General features: G+C 36.6%; 1 protein-coding gene across 1 annotated transcript in view; it reads right to left on the reverse strand.

Annotated features, from left to right (window-relative positions):
* Nucleotides 1-14,599: 14,599 nt before the first annotated feature.
* Nucleotides 14,600-21,196, reverse strand: part of PRKG2 (protein kinase cGMP-dependent 2) — a 123,396-nt gene continuing 116,799 nt past the window's right edge. The window contains exons 16-19 of the mRNA XM_020988351.2: nt 20,930-21,052; nt 19,884-19,946; nt 18,469-18,535; nt 14,600-17,050 (exon numbers count right to left, since the gene is read on the reverse strand). Of these exons, the coding sequence (XP_020844010.1) occupies nt 16,955-17,050; nt 18,469-18,535; nt 19,884-19,946; nt 20,930-21,052 (349 nt within the window). The 3' untranslated portion in view covers nt 14,600-16,954. The remainder of the gene's footprint in view (nt 17,051-18,468; nt 18,536-19,883; nt 19,947-20,929; nt 21,053-21,196) is intronic.

The following is a 21,196-nucleotide window of genomic DNA, read 5'->3' on the forward strand; positions in this document are numbered from 1 at the left end:
ATTAAACAAGAATAAAAAATGCAATACCTAGGGAAGAGAATTAATAGCTTAGAACAGACAATGACAAATCTTACTTAAGGAATTCAATTCCCTCAAAATTAAAATGGGACAAAAAAAAACCCAACTCTCTATGAGACAACAAGAAATATTCAAACAAAACCAAAGTTTGGGGTGATAAACAGAAGAAAATATAATAAACATAACCTCAAAAATAATGGACTTGAAAAACAGGTTAAGGAGAGATAATCAAAGAATCATTAGACTACCTGAAAAATAATGCCCAATCAAAAAGTGCAGGTATCATATTTTTTTGAATCATACATGAAAATTGCCCATATCTCTTAGAACCAGCATGCAAAGAAAATAGAATCTACTATTCACCTCTGAAAAGAATCCTAAAATTACAATGCCCAAGAATGTTATTGCCAACATCTAGAGCTTCCAGGTCAAAGAAAAAAATGCAGCAAAGAGCTAAAAATAAAAAACATGCTTAACCATTGTTGTCTGTTTCAAATGAAAGTCAGTGATGCTTATTTCCCTGTCCCTCCTTTCATATTTTTATATTCATCATCTAATACAAAGATAGCGAATTATGAAGAGAATGAGTTCCCTCCCTTTCCTCTTCCTTTTCCCCCGGAGTTCCCTCCCTTTCCTCTTCCCTTCCCCCTAATATATTCACCTATCCCTCCCATTTTCTGCTTCTCCCAAAACCATCAAAACAGACCCAAACCACTCCTTAGAGTCCAGAAGTGGGGAACCCAAGGCCTTGAGGCCACATGTGGCCTTCTAGGGCCTTGTGTGTGGCCTCTTGACTGAGTCCAAGTTTTACAGAACAAATCCTTTTATTAAGGGGATTTGTTCTGTGAAGTTTAGATTCAGTAAGAAGGCCACACTTGAGGACCTAGAGGGCCTCATGTGGCCTGGAGGCTGCAGGTTCCCCCCCCCATATAGACCCTTTAACTATTTTATTTAACTTTCTCTACAGACCTTGAAACAATAGGGCCTTGAGAACACACTTGTTTCTCTCCTTCCCCGTTAGCATGTAAACAAAGAATCCTCATATAGTCCCTTATAATTTTGCTCAGGCTGAGCATCTACACTAATAATACAGATTTTAGCAAAGCAGGTTTTAAGGGTGACAGGGACATAGGTAGCCATTTTTAGTCAATAAAATTAGATCCAAAGTTAAGATGGTATTTTCAGTCCAAGACATTTATTTGTTTACTCATTTGTCTATGCTGCTCAGGCTATGCTGCTCAGGCTATGATGCTCAGATACCAGCACTGCAGTGGCAGCATTCTGGGCTGCAACAGTTCTTTGCAACAGAGGGGAGGAAAAGAGGAAAAGTGGAAGCACAAGTTTCTGGCCTTGATATAGAAATAAACCCCACACCCTAACCCCTTCTCCTCCCAGAGCCTTGGAAACCCGAACTGTAGGTATCAACTCCATAGCACTGATTGAGATTCTTTGAACTACTGGTGCAAGAGAAGATAACTGAGGAACAGAGGAATGGGCAGAATACCAAGACAGGGAACCATGTAAAGGGGGAAAGCTGTGCAGAACTCAGAAAAGAGCCCAGTATCCAGCTGGGGTCAGTTCTGTCCCACCAAAAGTAACCTGAGGCAGAGATGTAGGCTGGTGAACCATGAATGTCCAACATGGAAGCAGTCTGAAATGCTCTGAGATCCAGGCCCCAAGGAAACCACCACCAGACCGGAGGGAATTAGAAAATGAGCAATAGGGAGAAATAAAGGAGGAAACGACCAAAATTACCAAAGAGCTCAGGAAGAAGAAAATCAAAAGACCTTGAACATAAACAGATAAATCCACAGGAAAAGCATTAACAACAGAAGGAAATATGGACTTTAGTCTTAGTAAATTAATTCAGTCATCTCTGAATAAATGCTGTAAAACTAAGGAAAACAAAATAACCCTTAATGAGACAGAGTATCCTGCGGAATGTAAGGAGAACATGGAATTATGACATGCTGTTCCTGAGTGGTTTCCAAGAGAAATGAGAACTGTGAGAGCAGGATTAATGACCTGCACAGTAAAAATGATGGACAGAAGAGAAAAAAAATTGAATCTGCAATGACAAGTCTTAACAACAACAAAAAAAAAACCAAGAGATAAATAAACTGGGGATACAAAGACACAGAAATGAAAAAAGAAGAGAAGCCAAATTTTTTTTTTTAATATGCTCACTATCCAAGTAAAACATACTGATTTGGAAGACAGGATGCCTAGAGACAACCTATGGATCACATGTCTCCAAGAAACACACAACAGGTCAAAAAAAAAAAAAAGTCTGAATATCATAATACAAGAAACAAAATAAGAAACCTTCCCAAAACTTCTGAACACAGAAAATGAAAACTCAATTGAAAAAAATTCATAGATCGCCTCTAGGAAAAAAAAAATCAAGGCTACAAACTCCAAAACACATAGTGGTTAAACTTAACAATTCAATTGAGAAACACATTATTCAAGCAATTAGGAGAATGACTTTCAAACACAAAAGAAAGGAAATGTGAATAATGAGACTGTTCTATTGCCACCATAAAATATAGGAGGATCTGGCATAATGTGTTCTAAAGAACAATGGAGCTCAGGATGCTGCCCAGAGTAAAACTACCCTGAAAATCTTCAATTAACTATAAATGGAAAAAAGATGGTCATGCAATAATAGAGACATTGGCAACATTCTTTAAAATGTCTTAAAAAGAAAAACAGACCTAAAGGGATTATATGCTTCTCAAGGACCCCAGACACCAGAAATGCAGAAGGGGTGACTGAATGAAACAGCCAAGGATAGCAACATCCACAGAGTGACAGCAAAGATCAATAAGAGACTTTCTAAATGTACACAGGGAGACAGGAGTGAAGAAAGAAGTCAGGTGGAGTTAATAGTGAAGAGGCCAGAATAGATATATCTGAAATCTTGATTTCATGAAGAATACAGATAATAGAAAGACACTGAATAATTATAAAGGTCAAGGACCAGAGAATGAATCCACTACTTCTATCTACTACCAAAGTAGATAGAGAGGATAGATAATGAAGAGAGTGAGAGAAATTTTTTTCTAGAAGGGAAACAAAATATGAATTAAAAATATTAATGAACAGAACTAGTTAAAGGGGAGGAAAAGAAGACAGAATCTATTTGACTGGAGAAAGAAAAAAGGAAAGAAGATTTAAATAACCAGATAAAAGCATGAAAGAAAAAGGAACTAATAAACAAAACCCCAAAGGAGAAAGGGTAACAAATAGGAGAAGAGAATCAGGAGTTAATTCTCATAGCTTTAAATGTAAATGGGTGAAACAATCCAATAAAATACAAAAAGAATGACAGTTTGGGTAACAATATTCTACAATCTCTTACACAAAACACATTTAAAAAATAAAACATACACCAAATTAAACTGAGGGGATGGAAAAAAAATTTGTGAGGCATCAAGTGGATCCAAAAAAGCAGGAATTGCAATCATCCTCTCAAGGCAAAAAGAACATTAAAAAAATACGGAGATAAAAAAGGAAACTACATTATTCTGAAAAGAATCATTGACAGCAAAGCAATATTGCTAATGAACTTGTACATTCCAAATGCCTTAGCATCCAAATTCATAAAGGAAATAGTAACTAAGTTACCAAAAGACACAGGCAGTAACACAATAGTGAGAAGAGACTTCAGTAGCAGTTTTTGATAAGTCTAGCGTAAAGATAAACAAAAGAGAAAATATGAAACTGAAAAAATTGCTGAAGAAACTAGAGTTAAAAAACTTGTGGCATCTTCTAAATGGGATTGCAAAAGAATATACACATCTCAAAACCACGTGGAACTTTTACAAAAATTGATCATGCATTAAAGCATAGAGATATTGCAAACAAATGTAAAAAAAAGCAAAAATAGTTACATTAGCCTTAAAAATAGCCATTAGTTCAAGGACTATAAAAAAAAAGGAAAGAAAAAAAAAACAGACCCAAGTAGGATGGCAATGAAATTCTGAATAATGAATAAGCCAAAGAATAAATTGTAAAAATAATTAATAATTATATGAAAGAAAATGACGATGATGAAACAACACCCTGAAATTTTTAGGATGCAGACAAGATAGGTTTCAGGGGGGAAATCACATCCTTACAAACATATATTAACAAAATAGAAAAATAGAGGATTAATAAACTGAATACACATCTGAAAATTAGAAATCTGGCAGATAAACAAACTTAAACACAAAAGAAGAGATACTAAAATTAGAGGGGAAATTGATAAATAAGAAACAAAAACCCATAGAAATGATAAATAATAAAATTGATAAACCTTAAGTTAATCTGATTAAAAAGACAGATAATCAGATCAATGAAATAGCAAATGAATATGAGGAAATCACAGCAAAACCAGAAGAAATAAAAAGAATAATCAGAATAGATTATGCACAGTTTTGTGTCAACAAAATTGAGAACACAAAAGAAAGAGAAAATATATTTATATTCACAAACATAAAAAACTCAAACTATCAGAAGATCAGATAGAGACTTTAAATAACCCAATCTCAGAAAAGAAAATAGACTGAGCAGTAAAGAAACTACCAAAATAAAAACTCACAGTTCTGATGGATTCACAGAAGAATTCAATCAAATTTTTAAAAAAATTAGTACTCATACTTCAAAAATTATTCTCAAAAATTGAGAAAGAAAGCATTTTACCAGAATCTTTTCATGAGACAAATATATTTAAGCCAAGGATTATTGATGAATATTGATACTCAAGAATTTTTAATAAAATAGACTACAGCAATTTATCAAAGAAATTATTCATTATGCAAGTGGAATTTATACCAGGGATGCAAGGATGCTTTAACATTAGGAAAACATTCAACATATTTAATCATATTAAAAACCAAGACATCCAAAACCACATGATCATCTCAACAGATGCAAGTCTTTGACAAAGTACAGTACTCTTTTATGCTAAAAATCTACAAAGAACCACATCATGACTTTCCCCATCAAAGTCTCAATATATTGTGGGTCATCATAAGAAATTAAATGGGAACTTGGGGGGAGTTTTGTGGAAATGGCAAACAACACACAAAGGCCAGCGTACAGCACATAAAAAGTTTAGAAACTAAGAAATGCATAAAATATATGTATGGCATTTTACAATATCAACATATTTTATCTTTTAATACCATAATAATTCAGAATTCTTCTCTGGTATAAAGGAAGAGCCAAAAAAATTTATGCGGATTTTCCAGATTGCAGGGTGACACTCCCTTCACCTCCATGATGTGGAAGAGATAACAATATAGGCATGGATGGACTTTCTTTAAAAATATATCAGAAGAAGCATCCAAAAACCAAAAATCAAAAGCAAGCATCATATGCAATGGGGATACACTTGATCCCTTTCTAATAAATATATGAGTGAAGCAAGGATGGCCATTCTCCCCACCTTATTTGAGGTAGTTCTAGAAATGCTAGCAACAACAAGAAGGCAAGAGAAAGAAATGAATTAAGAGAAGTAAAGAAGAGATAAAAACTATCCTTGTTGGCTGCTAATATGATGGTCTACTTGAAGAGTCTTAGGGAATTAGCAAAGATATTAATGGAGACTATTAATAGTTTCAGCAAAGCCTGCAAAATAAACACTCAAAAATAAACACCATTTCTGCAAAATAAAAATGAAACCAAAAAACAAAAATAAAAAGGGAACTCCCATTCCAAATTACTACGAAATTCATAAAATATCTGGGGATTGACCTACTAAAGCATATAAAACACTGGTATATATTCAATTACAGAATGCTCCTTAAGGAAATAAAGAACAACTTAAATAGTTGAAGGAATATTCAGTTTTCTTGGCTAGGCCATACCAATATAATAAAAATAATAACACTACCAAAATTAATTTATGCTTTTAATGCTATGCCAATCTAGTTACCAAGGTGATATTTTGTAGTACTTTATAAAACAATAACAAAATTCATTTATAAAAACAAAAAACAAATCTAGAATATTAAGGGAAATTATGAAAAGAAATAGAGATGAAGGGAGAATAGCTCTTCCAGAAGTCAAACTATATTATAAAACACAGTCATCAAAACTATCTGGTGTTGGTTAAAAAAGCAAAACGATAGATCAATTGAACAGATTAGAAAACTGAGAATCAGAAACAATGGAACTCAATAACCCAGTGTTTGATAAAGTGGAAAACATAATCTACCTAGGGAAAAATTCCATATTTGATAAAAACTTCTAGGAAAACTGGAAAGCAGTCCAGTAGAAGTTAGGTTTAGACTAACACCTTACACCCTGCTCCACAATGCTTGCTAAATGGATATGTAATCTTAATATTAAAGATCATACTATAAAAAAAAAATTAGAAAAGAAACTGATCATATACATACCTCTCACCACTAAAGGTAGGAATTGTATTCTAAACCAAACAAAAGATAGAGGCAAATACAAAACATATAAGAAATAACTTTGTTTACATCAAACTAAAACACTTCTGCATATATATTCTATCACTTGATTCTGGGCATTTTCTCTGGCTGTCCCTTATACCTGTTATGCTCTCTCTCCTCATCTCCAACTATTGGCTTCCCTGGCTTCCTTTAAGTCTCAACTAAAATCTCATCCTCTAGAGGAATCCTCTCCTATCCCCTCTTAATCTAGTGCCTTCCCTCTCTTAATTATTTCTATTTATATTGATGAAGTTGTATACTGATTTAATCATTCTGGAGAGTAATTTGGAACTCTGATCAAAGGGCTATACAACCATGCATATCCTTTGACCAAGAAGTACCACTAGTAAGTCTGTATCCCAAAGAGATAAAAAAAAAAAAAGGAAAAAGGACTATGTGTACAAAAATATTTATAGCAGCTCTTTTAGTGGTAACAAAGAATTGGAAATTGGGGAATGGCTGAACAAGTTGTATATGATTGTGATAGAATACTATTGTGCTTTAAGAAACAATGAGCAGGATGATTTCAGGAAAACATGAAAAGACACGAACTAATGCAAAGTGAAATGAGCAGAACCAGAAGAATATTATACACAGTAACAGCAATATTTTGTGATGATCTACTATGAATAACTTAGCTATTCTCAGTAATACAATGATTCAAGACAACTCTGTAGGGTTTATGATGAAAGATGCTGTCCATTTCCAGAGAAAGAACTGGTGGAGCCTGAATGCAGATCAAAGGTAATTTTTCTTTACTTTCTTGAAGTTTTTTTGTCTGTGTTTTCTTTCACAGAATGACTTACGTGGAAATGTGTTTTGCATGATTACACATGTCAAATTGCTTGCTTTCTCAATGAGGAGAAAGGGAAGGAGGGAGAGAATTTGGAACTCAAATTTTTTAAAAAGAAAAAGGAATGTTAAAATTATGTTTATATGTAATTGAGAAAAATAAAATATTAAATAAAATTGGAAAAATATTTCTATTTATAGCTTGTTTGTGTATATTTGGTTTTTTGTCTCCCCCATTAGATTGTGAGCAATTTGGGGCCATCTTTTGCCTCTTTTTGTATCCCTAGCACTTAGCCCAATACCTGGAACATAACAGGCGCTTAAGAAATATTGATTGAATGAATGAATGTACCTAGGATAAGAAGTTGTTGTTATTCAATTGTTTTTCAATCATGTCGAACTCTTCATGACCCTATTTGGGGTACCATTGGAGAAGATACTCAAGTGGCTTGCCATTTCCTTCTCCAGCTCATTTTACAGATGAGAAAACTGAGACAAACAGAATTAAGTGACTTGCCCAGGGTCACAGAGATAGTAAGTGTCTGAGGCCAGATTTAAACTGACAAAGATGGGGAGTGGGGCTATAGTAGCAGCAGCAATCATCAGATAAATACTGTGACTCAAGGTCGACCATTGGTATGGTGTTTCCATATCCTTCAATTTAAATGTTTTTTGATTCAGTCTTGTTACCACTAGATGGAGTCCAGATATCAGCCCTGGCAGGTCAGCCGGTGAATGCACATGCAAGGAAACCAGGTTGCAAGATTGTGGGACTGCTAAAAGACAAGTTCTCAGCATAAAAGCGTTCCCAGGCTCAGTTTCTCTCTTCCATTGATAAACACAGCGATACAAAGGACTAGCACATGGGGGTAAGAGGGAGGGGAAAACCTGGGGAGAGAAGAGGTTGATGTTTATTTTGGCAAGAACTCATCATTGGGGAACACCAGCCCAACAAATCACAACCACTGAATGCGATGGCAAATATGAGGATTTCGGAGAAACAGGAACCGTCATATGAATTGATGTATCAAAAGAAGCAGAACAACACATGTAATGATTGCAGTAATGTAAAGGAATAAATGAAAAACTGGCAATAAGTCTGAATAATAAAAAACATCTCCTGTTTCTTAGCAGAGATTTGGGAGAGCACCAGGTTAAAAGATGACATATTTTATCAGAACGGTCACTGCACTGTGCATTGCTGCTTGGTTGTTTTCCTTTGTTAAAGTTTGAATTTGGGGGTAGTGTGTGGGGCAGTGTGTTTTGAGAAGTTACTGTGATATTAAAAGAAATGGCACAAAAAGACATTTTAAAAAATCTCATCATTCATTTATAATCATCCCCATTGGAATTTGGGGAAACTCATGGAACATGCCCATATCCCCTTCCTTACATTCTGTCCCTCTGCTGATAGACTCTCTCTGAGGTCCTTCAGGGCCACTAGTCACATTCTATGTGAAGCCTTTTCTGATCTTCTCCCTTGTCCAAGAGCTACCTTGTACTGATTATATGCGTGTATACTCACAATCATTAACACAGACGTGCACAACAGCTGGCATTTATATAGCTCTTTAATGTCTACAAAGTGCTTTACTTATGTTACCCATTTGATACCACGACCCAGTGAGGTGGGTGCTATTATCTCCATTTTACAGATGAGGGTACTGAGGCAGTAAGTTTCTGTGTCAGAATCTAAACTTATGTCTTCCTGACTACAAGCTTAACACCATCCACTACATACACCAACTAGCTTTTAGGTTGTCTCTTGTTAGAATGTAAGCTCCTTGAGGACAGGGGTTGTGTACCTTCATGTACCTGGCTCCTGCACAGTGCTTGGTAGGCATGTAGGCATAGTAGGCTCATGGATTAATGTTAAAGTGCTGTTTCCTTCCACAGACTTTGTGGACTAATGCCTCAAAATTGAGAGAACTCTGAAAAGTGAGAAAAGTTTTCACTTGAGGATAAATTTCCAGAGGGTGGGGTGTGACCTTAAGGCAGTTGGCTCTCCACCCGTGTACCAGAGAATAACTTCTTTGGCCTTATATTTAGTCAAGTATTGATAAACAGCAGGATTTGCTGATGGTTTTCTACCAACCAACCAACTATTCATTTATACTCATGGACAAGTCAGCACAATTGGTAGTATCATGGAAATAACAAAATGAACTTGGACAAACTTCGAATGGCCTGGAGTCCATGGAGTCACGAAGGGTCAGACATGGCTGAACTACAACAACAACAACAATCCTGTTCTTAGCTTTGGCTAATTTGATTGGCTTAATTTCTAACATTTTTTCTGTCCTACCTTGACCTGACCCTTACAAATCCTCTTACTTTAAAACAGAAACAAAGCTGGGAATGTGGCCCAGAGAAAGTTAACAGAATGGAACATTGGGAATTGGTCAAAAAATGGATGGAATTGCAGTTCAGACAGTTCTCTTTAACCTAGAGCAGATGTCTCCAACTTTTTTTTATGACACATAGCTATCAGTAAAACATTTTGGAAAATAACTTCTGAATATATGTATATCTACTTATTTATAATGTATACCCATGTACTACTGTACGAATAATGATGAACATTATAAAACTTGGACAAAATAGAAATTTTTTAAGGATGACAGAAAAATGAAATAATATTCAAACCTACTGTCAATAGAGAGCCACTGGAGTTTACTAAATAGGGAGAGAGTGACATGGTCATATCTGTGCTAAAGGAAAATCACTTTGGCAGCTGAGTGAAGGATGGATTGGACTGGGATAGAATTGAGACAGAGGTGAGAGGTGATGAGAGGCTAACCTAGGGTGTTGACTCAAGGAAAGGGAACAGATGCAAGAAATGCTTTGGAGGTATAAAATAAAATATTTAGCATAACTAACATGTGGGGTGATGGAGAATGAGGTGTCTAAAATGATACTGACACTGTGAATCTGGGTGATTGGAAGAATGGGGGCACCCAGAGTTGTGGGTTTAGAAGGAAACTTAATGTACAGAGGTTAGTGATAAAGACCACAACACAACCACGCCTTCACTGCCCAAGAGCAGAATGTTTGTCCTTCCCGGGGGCACCTGTGGAAGCTATGGGATGATTCTAGGAACGAGGGGTGGGTGCGGTTCTACCAGGGAGAGTTTTATCCTCACCTCCTTCCTGCCTTCTTCACAGATTCCTCATGGATAAACAAGTCTTCTACATGATTCTATAAAGAGAAGTGTTTCACATCAAGCCAGTTCTCAACTGTCACTTCCAATAGCCAATTTAACTCCCATTCTCCCAATAGTCAGTCTGTAGCTATGTCCTTAATGAAACTGTGATAATTTTGTGTAGTTTCTATGACAGCTACATTGGGAGTAGATTGGAAACGCACCCATTTATACGATGGTTTTCTCACCCTGAGGGCTGGGATGTTTTAGTGGCCCAGTTTTCCTTGAATGCAGGGTAATAAGGGGAAATAATGTGAGATAAAGTTGGGGAGGTATGACACCAGAAGGACATGAATACTAAGCTAAGGCGTGCTCTATCTGGCAGGCAATAGGAAATTCTGGAAGATTTTTGAGGAGAGGAATAACATCATCAAAGCTGAGCATCAGGAAGAAACATGTAAGCCTATTTCTTTTCATCCAATGTTCATTGGAATTGGACAAGACCTTTTTCAACATTAATCTATATAATAAACTATTATATACTTGACAATGATTATCCTCTTTTTTAAAGCTCTTTAAGAATTTTTAAGCTCTTAACCCCATTAGCCTTTACTTATAGGATTTGTTCTTGCACTTACATTCTCTTATCCCAATTTCTTTTTACTCAAATACGTGAAATTTCATCAGTTGGAATTTCCCTGCAGCGATGCAGTTTGCCTCTGGTCTATGCCTCCCTATAGTAAAGATACCAATGAAGCAATCTAGCTGTCCACCTGCCATTCCTTTATGACATTCTTGACACCTGTTATTCAGAGTTCCTGGTTGGTTATATGCTGCAATTTGCTCACACACTCCACATGTGGCTTACCATTGCCCTACGTGCGAATCTTATCCTTAATTCTTTGGAGGCAGCGGTCTTCCATCTCTCACCGCCAGAAAGCAATGCTACTAAAATGTTAGCATCAAAAAATGAGCCTTTGCTTTCATGAGAAGTTTTCAGTCAATAAGAGTTTTGAAACCTCCTTTGGGCAATCCAGCAGTTTCTTCATAGCCTCTTAAAAACAAATAGACCCCAAATCAAACGCAGAATATTAAAAAGGACCTCACTAAGACGGGAAAGTTCCATTCCATATGTTTCTTGTACATTTCCATTAGCCTACCTGAGCACTTACCTGTTATTTAAAATAGCAATATAACATTGTTGATTCATGTTCACATTTAAGATATGTAGGTTTCTCTGAGTGATTCTCACTTGTTCTTTATTTCCAAAATAGGGTTTGACTGTTAACTCCTACATACACAGCTTCTTCTGTGTATTTTTCCATTGTTGGCTTTTGTTTCACCATGAGAAGTTTATGTCTTCAGTAGGTTCTTACCAAACAAATTCCAGGGTTATTTATTTTTAACTGTACTATTTTTTCAATTTAACAAGGAATATTTAAGTAAACAAAACTATGTTGTTCCTCATGGCATCAAAAACACAAAACATTCTGGTCAATTTTGAGCTAAGTATTTGCAGATATTTCAAATGTCATGAACTGTTTAGTTAATCTTGATGGAAACATGTTGCCAGCACCAAAGGAAAATTACAAATGACTTCAATTATTCAGGGAACTAGAATTCCAAATTATTTCTTCTTCTTCTTCCTTAGAGATCCCATAGTCTGATAAGCCAGTGCACCTACCATGTTTAAATTCAAAATACATTTGTATCATCAAATTTGGCTCATACATTTTAGTCTTTAAAAGACTATGAAAGGCCAATAAATCTAAAAAAGAGAGAAATACCTTCAAAGACCTATTATGATGGTCTTTACGAGACAGCCAACCATAGTTATATGATGAGACTTTATGCAAAAAACTTACAAAATCAAATATTTTATGACCATTTGATCATTACTCAGTGATTTGCATTTTTAAAAAGTATTAAGAGAATGTAATGGTACTGATTAGGACTGGGTAGGCCTTTGTCCAATAGAGATGAACATGTGCCTAGCCCCTCAAAATCCCCAAGGACTAGGGCTACATCCACAATGACTAACCATTGACAGCTGGGAGAAGGTGCAGAGAAGCTGCCTCACAGGGTCCATAAGAGTGAGTTGTTTAACAACTCACATTTATTAAACCACTTTTATACATTTTTTCTCATTCTTCCTCTCCCTGTCTGGGACTTGTCCCTGTCCTGGCTGGAGTGAAAGAAGGAGGTCAAAGGAAAGAGGAAGGGATTTCTTCTCTCCCCTTGAATAAGAGTAGAAAATGGTAACTTTGCCAGTAGCTGACCTGAGGTGGGGAGCCAGGAAAGGCAGTCTCTGCACCTGAATTCAATTGCTGGCTGTCTTTCATCTTCCTTTCCTGAGCACAGGTTAGATAGAGATGAACGATCCTGAAAATGACCATTTCTATCTTTGAGGTTGTTGCCTAATCCTGAGTTTGAGAGTTAGGCACTGGGTTCCCAGAGTGAAATTTCCTTAATAGCGTGTTCCTCTGAGAAGAAGCCTGCTAGCAATGGAAGGGGGGGAGGGGGGAACTACAGTGATGTGAGAAACCAGGAGCTCTGGACCTTCCCATCCCTCCATGACAGTGCTGTGTTCGTAGGGAGCAATCTCCCCCAAGGTAAATGCAGAGTGTTTGTTCAACAATTACCTGCCAAGTGAACGTAACGGGCTCTTTGTTCTGTTTTCTGTATTTATTCAGGGCACTTGTGTCCTTTTGATCTTGCATATTTTCTATGTCTGTTAAATAAAAGCTGTTACCACATCTGATCCCCATACTGTATACTGAATAACTCTGCAGGAGAAAACCCAGCCATTCACCTTTAGGAGACCTAGAAGTCTTCATCTAAACTTTCATGGAGAAATAAAGATGCAGGGGTGGGGAACCGGTGGCCTTGAGGCCACACGTGGTCCTCTAGGTCCTCAAGTGAGGCCCTTTGAGAATCCAAAGTTTACATTTCAGTCAAGTCCGGATTTGGAAAAGGGCTGCCCTCGAGGACCTAGAGAGCCACATGTGGCCTCGAGGCCACAGGTTCCCCACCACTGGTAGAGAATAATAGTCCCAAGAGAGGGACGCACAGGGTCAAGCATCCAGGATCTGACTTACAGTTGGATGTTCCCAGATGGACTGAGACACAGGTGATAAGAATATTTTGCACATTTTATGCAAACCACACATCTCAAAAATCTCTCTAATAGTCATGGACTCCATTTCATCAACGTGTAACCAAAAGTAAAGTGATGTCACTTGCCCCACCTTCCCCCTAGAAGAATGACAGGATTTAAAGCTGGGAGAGACCTTAGAGATGGAGTTCAACTTCCTTTTATAAGTGAGGTAAGTGAGGCCCGAGGAAGAAATGAATTTTCCTAGAGACACACAGGCAGGATGCCACATGCGAAGGTGAGATCTGGATCCAGGTCTACCAGCCCAGACCTGGTGCTGTTCCCACCCTCCCAACACTTTCTCTCTTGGAGAAAAGCTTCAGAAGGCCCAAGTACGCAAGATTAAACTACAAAGTAAGATTAGGAGAATGGAAACAATGTGGATTGTAGAAGAGGAGAGTGATGGGGTGACTTTAAAATGTCTTTCAAGTATCAGATATGAGAGTGTAGCAATTGCCCTTTAGCCTTGTTGAAGACAGAACTAGTAGAAACGTCCTGGAAATTCAAAGTGAGATGTTTAGGTTAAATAGAAGGAAGTAGTTAATTTCAATGAGTGGTGTTAGCCAGACAAGCTCAGTTAGCTAAAGTTACCTTTAAAAATAGGTTAGTCATTTTTTTGGGAGAAAGGGAATTGAATTTGTGCCAATTTTGCCAGGAGGCAGAGTGGAATACACACACACACACACACACACACACACACACACACACATATACATATATATGTATATATACATGTATATGGATACATACACACATACACACACACACACACACACATATATATATATGTATATAGATATATATATCTCCCTTGAACTCTTTTTTCATATCATATACTTCATCCTGGAAAAAAAATGGTGAGAGTATACAGCCTCTAGAAAACAAGTTTTGCTTTGAAAAGCAACAAGAAAAACTAACTATAAAGGAAAGGAATAAACATTTATATAATGTCTATTATGTGCCAGGCACACTACTAAGCAATTTTTTTCCTAAATATTATCTCATTTGAGCCTCACAACAACCCTGGCAGGTAGGTGCTACTATTATCCCCATTTTACAGTTGAGGAAACTGAGTCAAATAGAGGTTAAGTGACTTGTCCAAGGTCACATGGCTAGTAAGTATCTGAGGCTGGATTTGAACTCAGGCCTTCCTGACTCCGTCTCCAGCATCCTATCCACTGCACCATCAGCTGCATCTGTTATAACACAATAATACCCACAAAGAAATTACTTAGGTAATGGTGGATAATCACAAGCATGGCAAATTTGCTGGTTTTTTTTAAATTTAGGATTATTCATTTTCTCTAAGAATAACAGCTGTGAAAATCCTATGAGGCAAACGTAGTTATTAGAACTGTACAGATATACTTAATACATCCACTTACTATATTTGTAGCTTCTTAATTTAAATAGATGTATACATACACATTAACATACAAGAAAATTACAGTATATACAAACCAAGTGGGAAAAGAAAAGCATTTTAAAAGACCTTAGAAGTTTTTCAATATCTCCATCCTATTAAAAATGGCACTACTATATACAGTATACAATTTTATAAAATGAATTCCATAAGCAAAATGTTTTCTTTGGTTTAGCAAAATGGTCCCAAATGAGAAAACTCATCTTGTTAATACTCTAGTTAAACATTCCTGAACTGGGACTGTCTTGTGTCGGCTGATTACTGCAGGGGAAGAGACAGAAGCAAACAGCTGATTTTCTTTACTCTGGAACTGGCACTTGGGACAACTCTGTGAACACTGGGGATCACTGGAGGAGTGAGCCTCTAGGTCATTTCACAGTGCGAAGTAAGACTAAGGAGTCCTGCCAAAATGGGAGAGGGAAGTCTCCACTCTCACTAATGGTGTTCCCCACTGGTGAGCATTCAGTGGAATTCACTAGCATGAATTTATGTGGTTCTAATGTTGGCCTTCAATGACATCTATGATCCTGTTGATCTCTCATTTGGTAGGGCAGTGGTAAGAAGGAAGGGAATGAAATCCTCGTTGACTCGTTTATTTAAAATTCTGTTATTTTCCCCAAGCTCCTGTTTTACTTCCAAATTTTAAATCAAGAAAAAAAAATACATTCAGCCCTCAAATGTCTTTATAAAGAATTATTGACTCATTGCTGATCATAATAATCAACATTTGCATGATTGAATTTCCTTTCAAATTAATTATAGTAATGGTCTTTTCCTTTGATTTTCTAATGAGGACATTCATAGACATGGCTAAAATATTTCAAAGCTCCAGAGCCAGCTAGTGAAATTTATTTCTTTTTTTTAAATGATAAATAAATGCCTTTTCAGTTTTATTTCCATGTGCTTTTTACTTTAAGTACGAGAAGAAACAGATTGAAGGGCATGAAGCAGAGGGAATAAGAAGAAGAAGAAGCAGTATTTCCCCATTGTCCAAGGGAAGGTGTTGCTTCCCTATACATTGTAACTCCCTTCAAGCAGTTATACTGTTTCCAGTAAGGACTGCTTTCATGAAGGTATCAGGGCTCACTTTACAGTATAACATCAAAAATTTAGAACTGTAACTTCAATGACCATCTACTCCAAACCCCTCATTTAGTGAGGTTAAAAGAAAACAGGTGACTTCTGCAAGGTCACATGGGTAGTAAGTAGAAAATAGAGGATTTGAACCCAGGTCCTCATATTCAAAATTCATCACTCTTTCCACTGTCTCACTTTTATAACTGCACTATGCTAAAGCTGGCATGAGAGGTATTTCACTAAAAGTAGAAAAGTCAAAGAATCTTCAAATATTCACAGTTTCCAGCATCTGTGTTTGACATATGTAATTAGTTGGAATTGTCATTTCAAACTTTAGGGACGGAAGGCTACAAGCAGAATCTTTATACTGCCAGCCTCTTTTTATTTGCTTAGAACCCAACAATAGCTCCCAAGATCTCTATGATAAGTCATTTCTAAGGAGGTACAAGGAGGGCTGCGGGGTGACTTGAGATGACATAGCTGTTTCCTCTTTTTCTTTGCTTCCTCCCTCTACAAGATGTCTTAGTTGGCTCTCAAATACGTTTTACTTTTGAAGGAATCATAGGAAAGGAAGATGGGAAGGCAAGTAGAAGGGAGAAGAACCTGTGCTTCTTTTCTGGGAGCTGTTTTGGGGTAACCTTCAACATTTCAGAAAAGTGAAGGATATTGTTGATCATTATCATGGCTAGCTAGCAGCTTCTCATTTAGATATCGGAATTCAAACACCCTCCCAACAAACCCTACATCCACAGGAGAGGAGTGCTCTTCCCCTGCCAGGCTTTACAAAATACATCCACATGAAATGGCTTCATACTGCTAGAGGGCATCAGGGTGGATGATTGCTCCTTCTGTGCCTCCTCTGCGGTGTGTGGGAAGCAGAAAACTCTTCACTTCCTTCAGAAGTCCTTATCCCAACCCGACATTTCGTCTGGGGGTATTCCCTTCTCAGGGGGATAGTTGTCAAAGTAGCTGTGATCTATGGGTCCATTGAGCTAACAGGAAAACAATGGAAGCAAATGTAAACAATATCACAGTGTCCCAAATGAATGGTTCTCAGACAGCCAAAATGGTGATTTTATGCTATGATCACTCCTTTTTTTTTCTAACCAAAAAAGAATATTTCACAACAGAATATCTGAATCATCAATTCAAATCTAAATAACACAAATCTCATAACATAATTTTTCTGGCCAGACCTGTGATTTCATTGGGGTAGAGAACCTAAGGTGTCAAAACTCCTACCGGTGCAAACCAATCCCTGGGGCTGCCTGGACACAGGGAAGAGAAGGAGGTCCAGAAGCAGGACTTAAGCTCAGTTCTTGTTGACTCTAAGGCTGCCTTCCATCCTCTATGTCATTAGGCACCCTCTTTTTGTAATTAATATCCAAAGTTGTTTCATATACTGTAATTCCAAAGGGTCTTTTGTTATTATGGGGAAGAGAAGAAATGTTTAAAAAAAAAAAAAAGAAACCTATTCGAGCCCATCCCTTCTCTACTCCTCACCCCACAATGACCAAAAGAGAATCAAAAAGAGTGTTCAACAACTAGGTGCCCGAGGAACTTCTTTTTTTCCCTTTTCTTGAATAGAAATTTAAAACAACAGGTCTTGAGACTATTTCTAGAACACACATTAGCACTGCTAGGCCAGGTTAAATGTCTCAGATCCTTCTCCGTCTCACAATGGCTCCCATGAGTTCTTAACCTAGGGTCCATGAATTTTACAAGAATATTTTGATAATTGTATTTCAATATAATTAGTTTCCTTTGAATTTTATTGGATGCATTTAAAAATGTTATTCTGAGAAGGGGTCTCCAGGATTCCCCAGGCCACCAAAGGGGTCCACAACATAAAAAGGTGAGGAATCCTCCCCTTGGAACAATCATTTTCCCAACTCTATTCTACAGAATCTTGCTGGTCCATGCGATGTGAAGAGGGGTTCTGTGAGAAAATCTGGCTGCTACTTTTTATCCCCCTCTAAAACACTAAATATGAAATTATATATTATAAAAATTTGTTATATGTAGCATATTGTTATGAAAACAAAATTTGCTAATTTCCTCTGTTTAACTCCCAGAGTTTGTCAACATTCACCTTCTCTTTTTCATACTCTCAGACCATGGACTAGCCCTCGTCTATGGGTTCTATCTATGTGTTTTACACCAAAAGATGCTCTATGCCCACATCAGTTTGGAAAATTCTGCTATAAAGACATACTTCAACCTTCCCCCTTCTAATCAAAATGGAATCCCCATCTTAGTGCTTAGGAATCAAAGGGCACCTTCATGGTCCCTTAAAGCAGGAAGATTATTCTTCACAGTCATTTATCCCCCTTCACTATTTTCATTTTTTTAATCTATTTGACAATGTGCAAAAACGGTTCCTATGGAAACAAGAGAGTAGATATAATACCTGTCTTTTCAAGGGTGATGGCAGGCTTCTTGCCTTCAGTCCCTCCCAGTTAAAGCCATTCAGCCACCTCAGAAGAAATACGAAAAAGAAAGGGTTACCATTACGATAAATTCATCATCAGAATAATAAAATTCTTTCTTTAGCTCAGGTGATCTTGTCCCTGTTTTGAACATGACTGCTCATTTCCTAAGTAGATCACCACTGGGCAGTATGACTAGATGATATAGATCTGAAATGCCCCCTGGAAGTGAGGGTCTTAGTTTGTCCTCAGTAGAGCTCCTTAGTAAGTCCAACGGCACCAAAAGGACAGCTTCTCACAGCAGACCAAGTTCAGAATCATTCTCATTTGAAGGACTGGTTCTGCCCTTCAGTGTTCATTCTCAGTCACTTCTTAATAGACGAGTTACACAAGAAGAAGCAGAGTTAAGAAGATAAGTCTTGTTAAGTCAGAAGGTCTAACTCCTTTTCTTAGTGTTTATTACTCCTTTAATATAAAAAGTTTATTTTTATATTACAATTCTATTCTATTCAAATACTTATAAATGATATAGGCAAAAAGAATTTTTTGAAAGTCATAGAATTCTGTTAAGCAAAATGAAACCACTGCAAATGAATTACAATCTAATTTAGAGTATGCGTTTTATGAAAGTCACCACAGGTACAGGAGACTAATTTGGGTACCATGTCATTTGACTAAATTCATTACATATTCAATTATGATAAGTTTCTGTTATAGAAAAAAATCAGTATTTTGAAGTTCTACAGCAGCCTTATAAAATTTTCCATTATGATATCCACATCATAGGAATAATATGATATGTCACATAAGTAATAATTTAAAGCTTTGTGTACTGAGGTCCTTAGAAGAAAATCTTACAGCATATAAACTATAATAGCAAAAAAAATACAAATACAAAAAAATATATTAAAAAAATACAAAGAAATACAGCATTTTAGCGGTTGATTCTGCTGACTTCCTTGGCTACCAACATCTTAAAAAATCAGGGCTTCTAAATACAGAAATATACTAATTTCCCTATTAGAAATAATCCCTTCCTAGAACTTAAGCTTTTTAAAATCATTGAAAGGGATGAAGAGTTAATTATTTGAGGGCTTTAAATGTTGCTTTCCACAACTTGCATCCAAAAAGTAAGGCATACTAAACTAGCTATGGACTTTTATTTCCACTGAGATATAAAAGCTGTATATTCTGAAACTATTAGAGGAATTACTTTTAGCTTTATTATTACAACTGTGCCCCTTGATATGACAAAGAAAATTCTGGATAATATCTGGAAGTATCAAATGCTAAAAACTAGAAAATAGCTTTTGACCCATAAAGAAAGCCATTTTAAAAATCCAACAAATTTTACTATTTATTTGTTTTTCTGAGCAAAGAGAAATGATTATGGTACCTGTGCCTCTTAATGTCATTGATTCCACTCTTCAGGTTTCCCAGCCTTTCTGTAGGATTTTGCCTTAAAAAAAAAGTTTGTATGAGTTTATAACAATTTCACTTCAGTAAAATAGCAATGTTAATTTTCCTCCTTTCACTCGTGTGTCTTTATAGCAAAAACATTCTGAGTTTGCCAGAGTGTGACATATTAAATAATTTTTCTCATGTAACATTTTTTAGTTACTGAGATCTACTGAAAATTAAATAAAAATTATAGAAATTTTCCATCATAAGAGTTAAGGGGAGGATTTTCGGGGGGGGGAGAGAAATATCTGTGCAAAATGTAAAAATGTAAAATTTGGGGATTTAAAAATAAAGCAAAATTGATTCAGTCTGCAATAGACTACACGAGACTTTTAAAACATTGCCTCATGCTTAGAATGACATGGATATAAATCGCTCACTACCTTATTAGCCTAGAGTTCAGAATTCTCTGTTGCTCTGTAAGAGAGAAAGATATTTCTCAAGATTAACCCTGACTGATAAAGAAACTGCAACTATTCATGCAACATGAGGGCAACTCTCAGTCTCAGACCTATATACCCTGGAAAGTAAAATGTGGCCCCTCATTTTGCAGTTACAAAGTTTAGATATTGATGGAAAAGATTTTGGTTTTTGGTCCAGACATTATTCCATCTATGTAGGGAACTATTCACAATTTTACAGTCACCGGGGCAAGCACGTATTGGAGGCAGTCTTGAGTACAGGTATTCCTGACTCCAAGGCTGGCCTCCTCCCCCCCAGAGTATGCTGCCTCTCAGTGAACCAGAGGGACCTGAAGTGACTTGCCCAGGGTCACATAGCTAGGAAGTATCAAGTTTCTGAGGCCGCATTTGACTCAGGTCCTCCTGACTCCAGAGCTATGCTCTATTCACTGCACCATCTACCTTCCCCTGGGACACATAAAATTAACCAAATATTTTATATTGTGGAGAAAAGAATGTGGAAACTTCTTATAACGAAGGGGCTATCTCAATTATATGCTACCATTATTAGTTATGCTACCTGCAAAGTCGGCGGATCAAATCTTCAGGGCGTCGTGTTACCTTCTTGGGAAAATCTATTTTCTCAATTCCTTTGAGAATCAAATTATAAGTCATCATTTGGTCAATCCCAGAAAATGGAGGGCTAGAGAAATGCAAGAATAGAACACATTTTTAACATTCCCAATTTAAAAAAAAAATTCAAGCACCAGTCTACGAAAGACTAAATTCAATCAGAAAAAAAAAAGAGTCCTAAGTTTTAATATAGAAATCATTTTTAGGTTTATAT

The sequence above is a fragment of the Phascolarctos cinereus genome, unplaced genomic scaffold, assembly GCF_003287225.1.
Source record: "Phascolarctos cinereus isolate Bilbo 61053 unplaced genomic scaffold, phaCin_HiC Scaffold_9;HRSCAF=440, whole genome shotgun sequence".
Lineage (NCBI taxonomy): Eukaryota > Metazoa > Chordata > Mammalia > Diprotodontia > Phascolarctidae > Phascolarctos > Phascolarctos cinereus.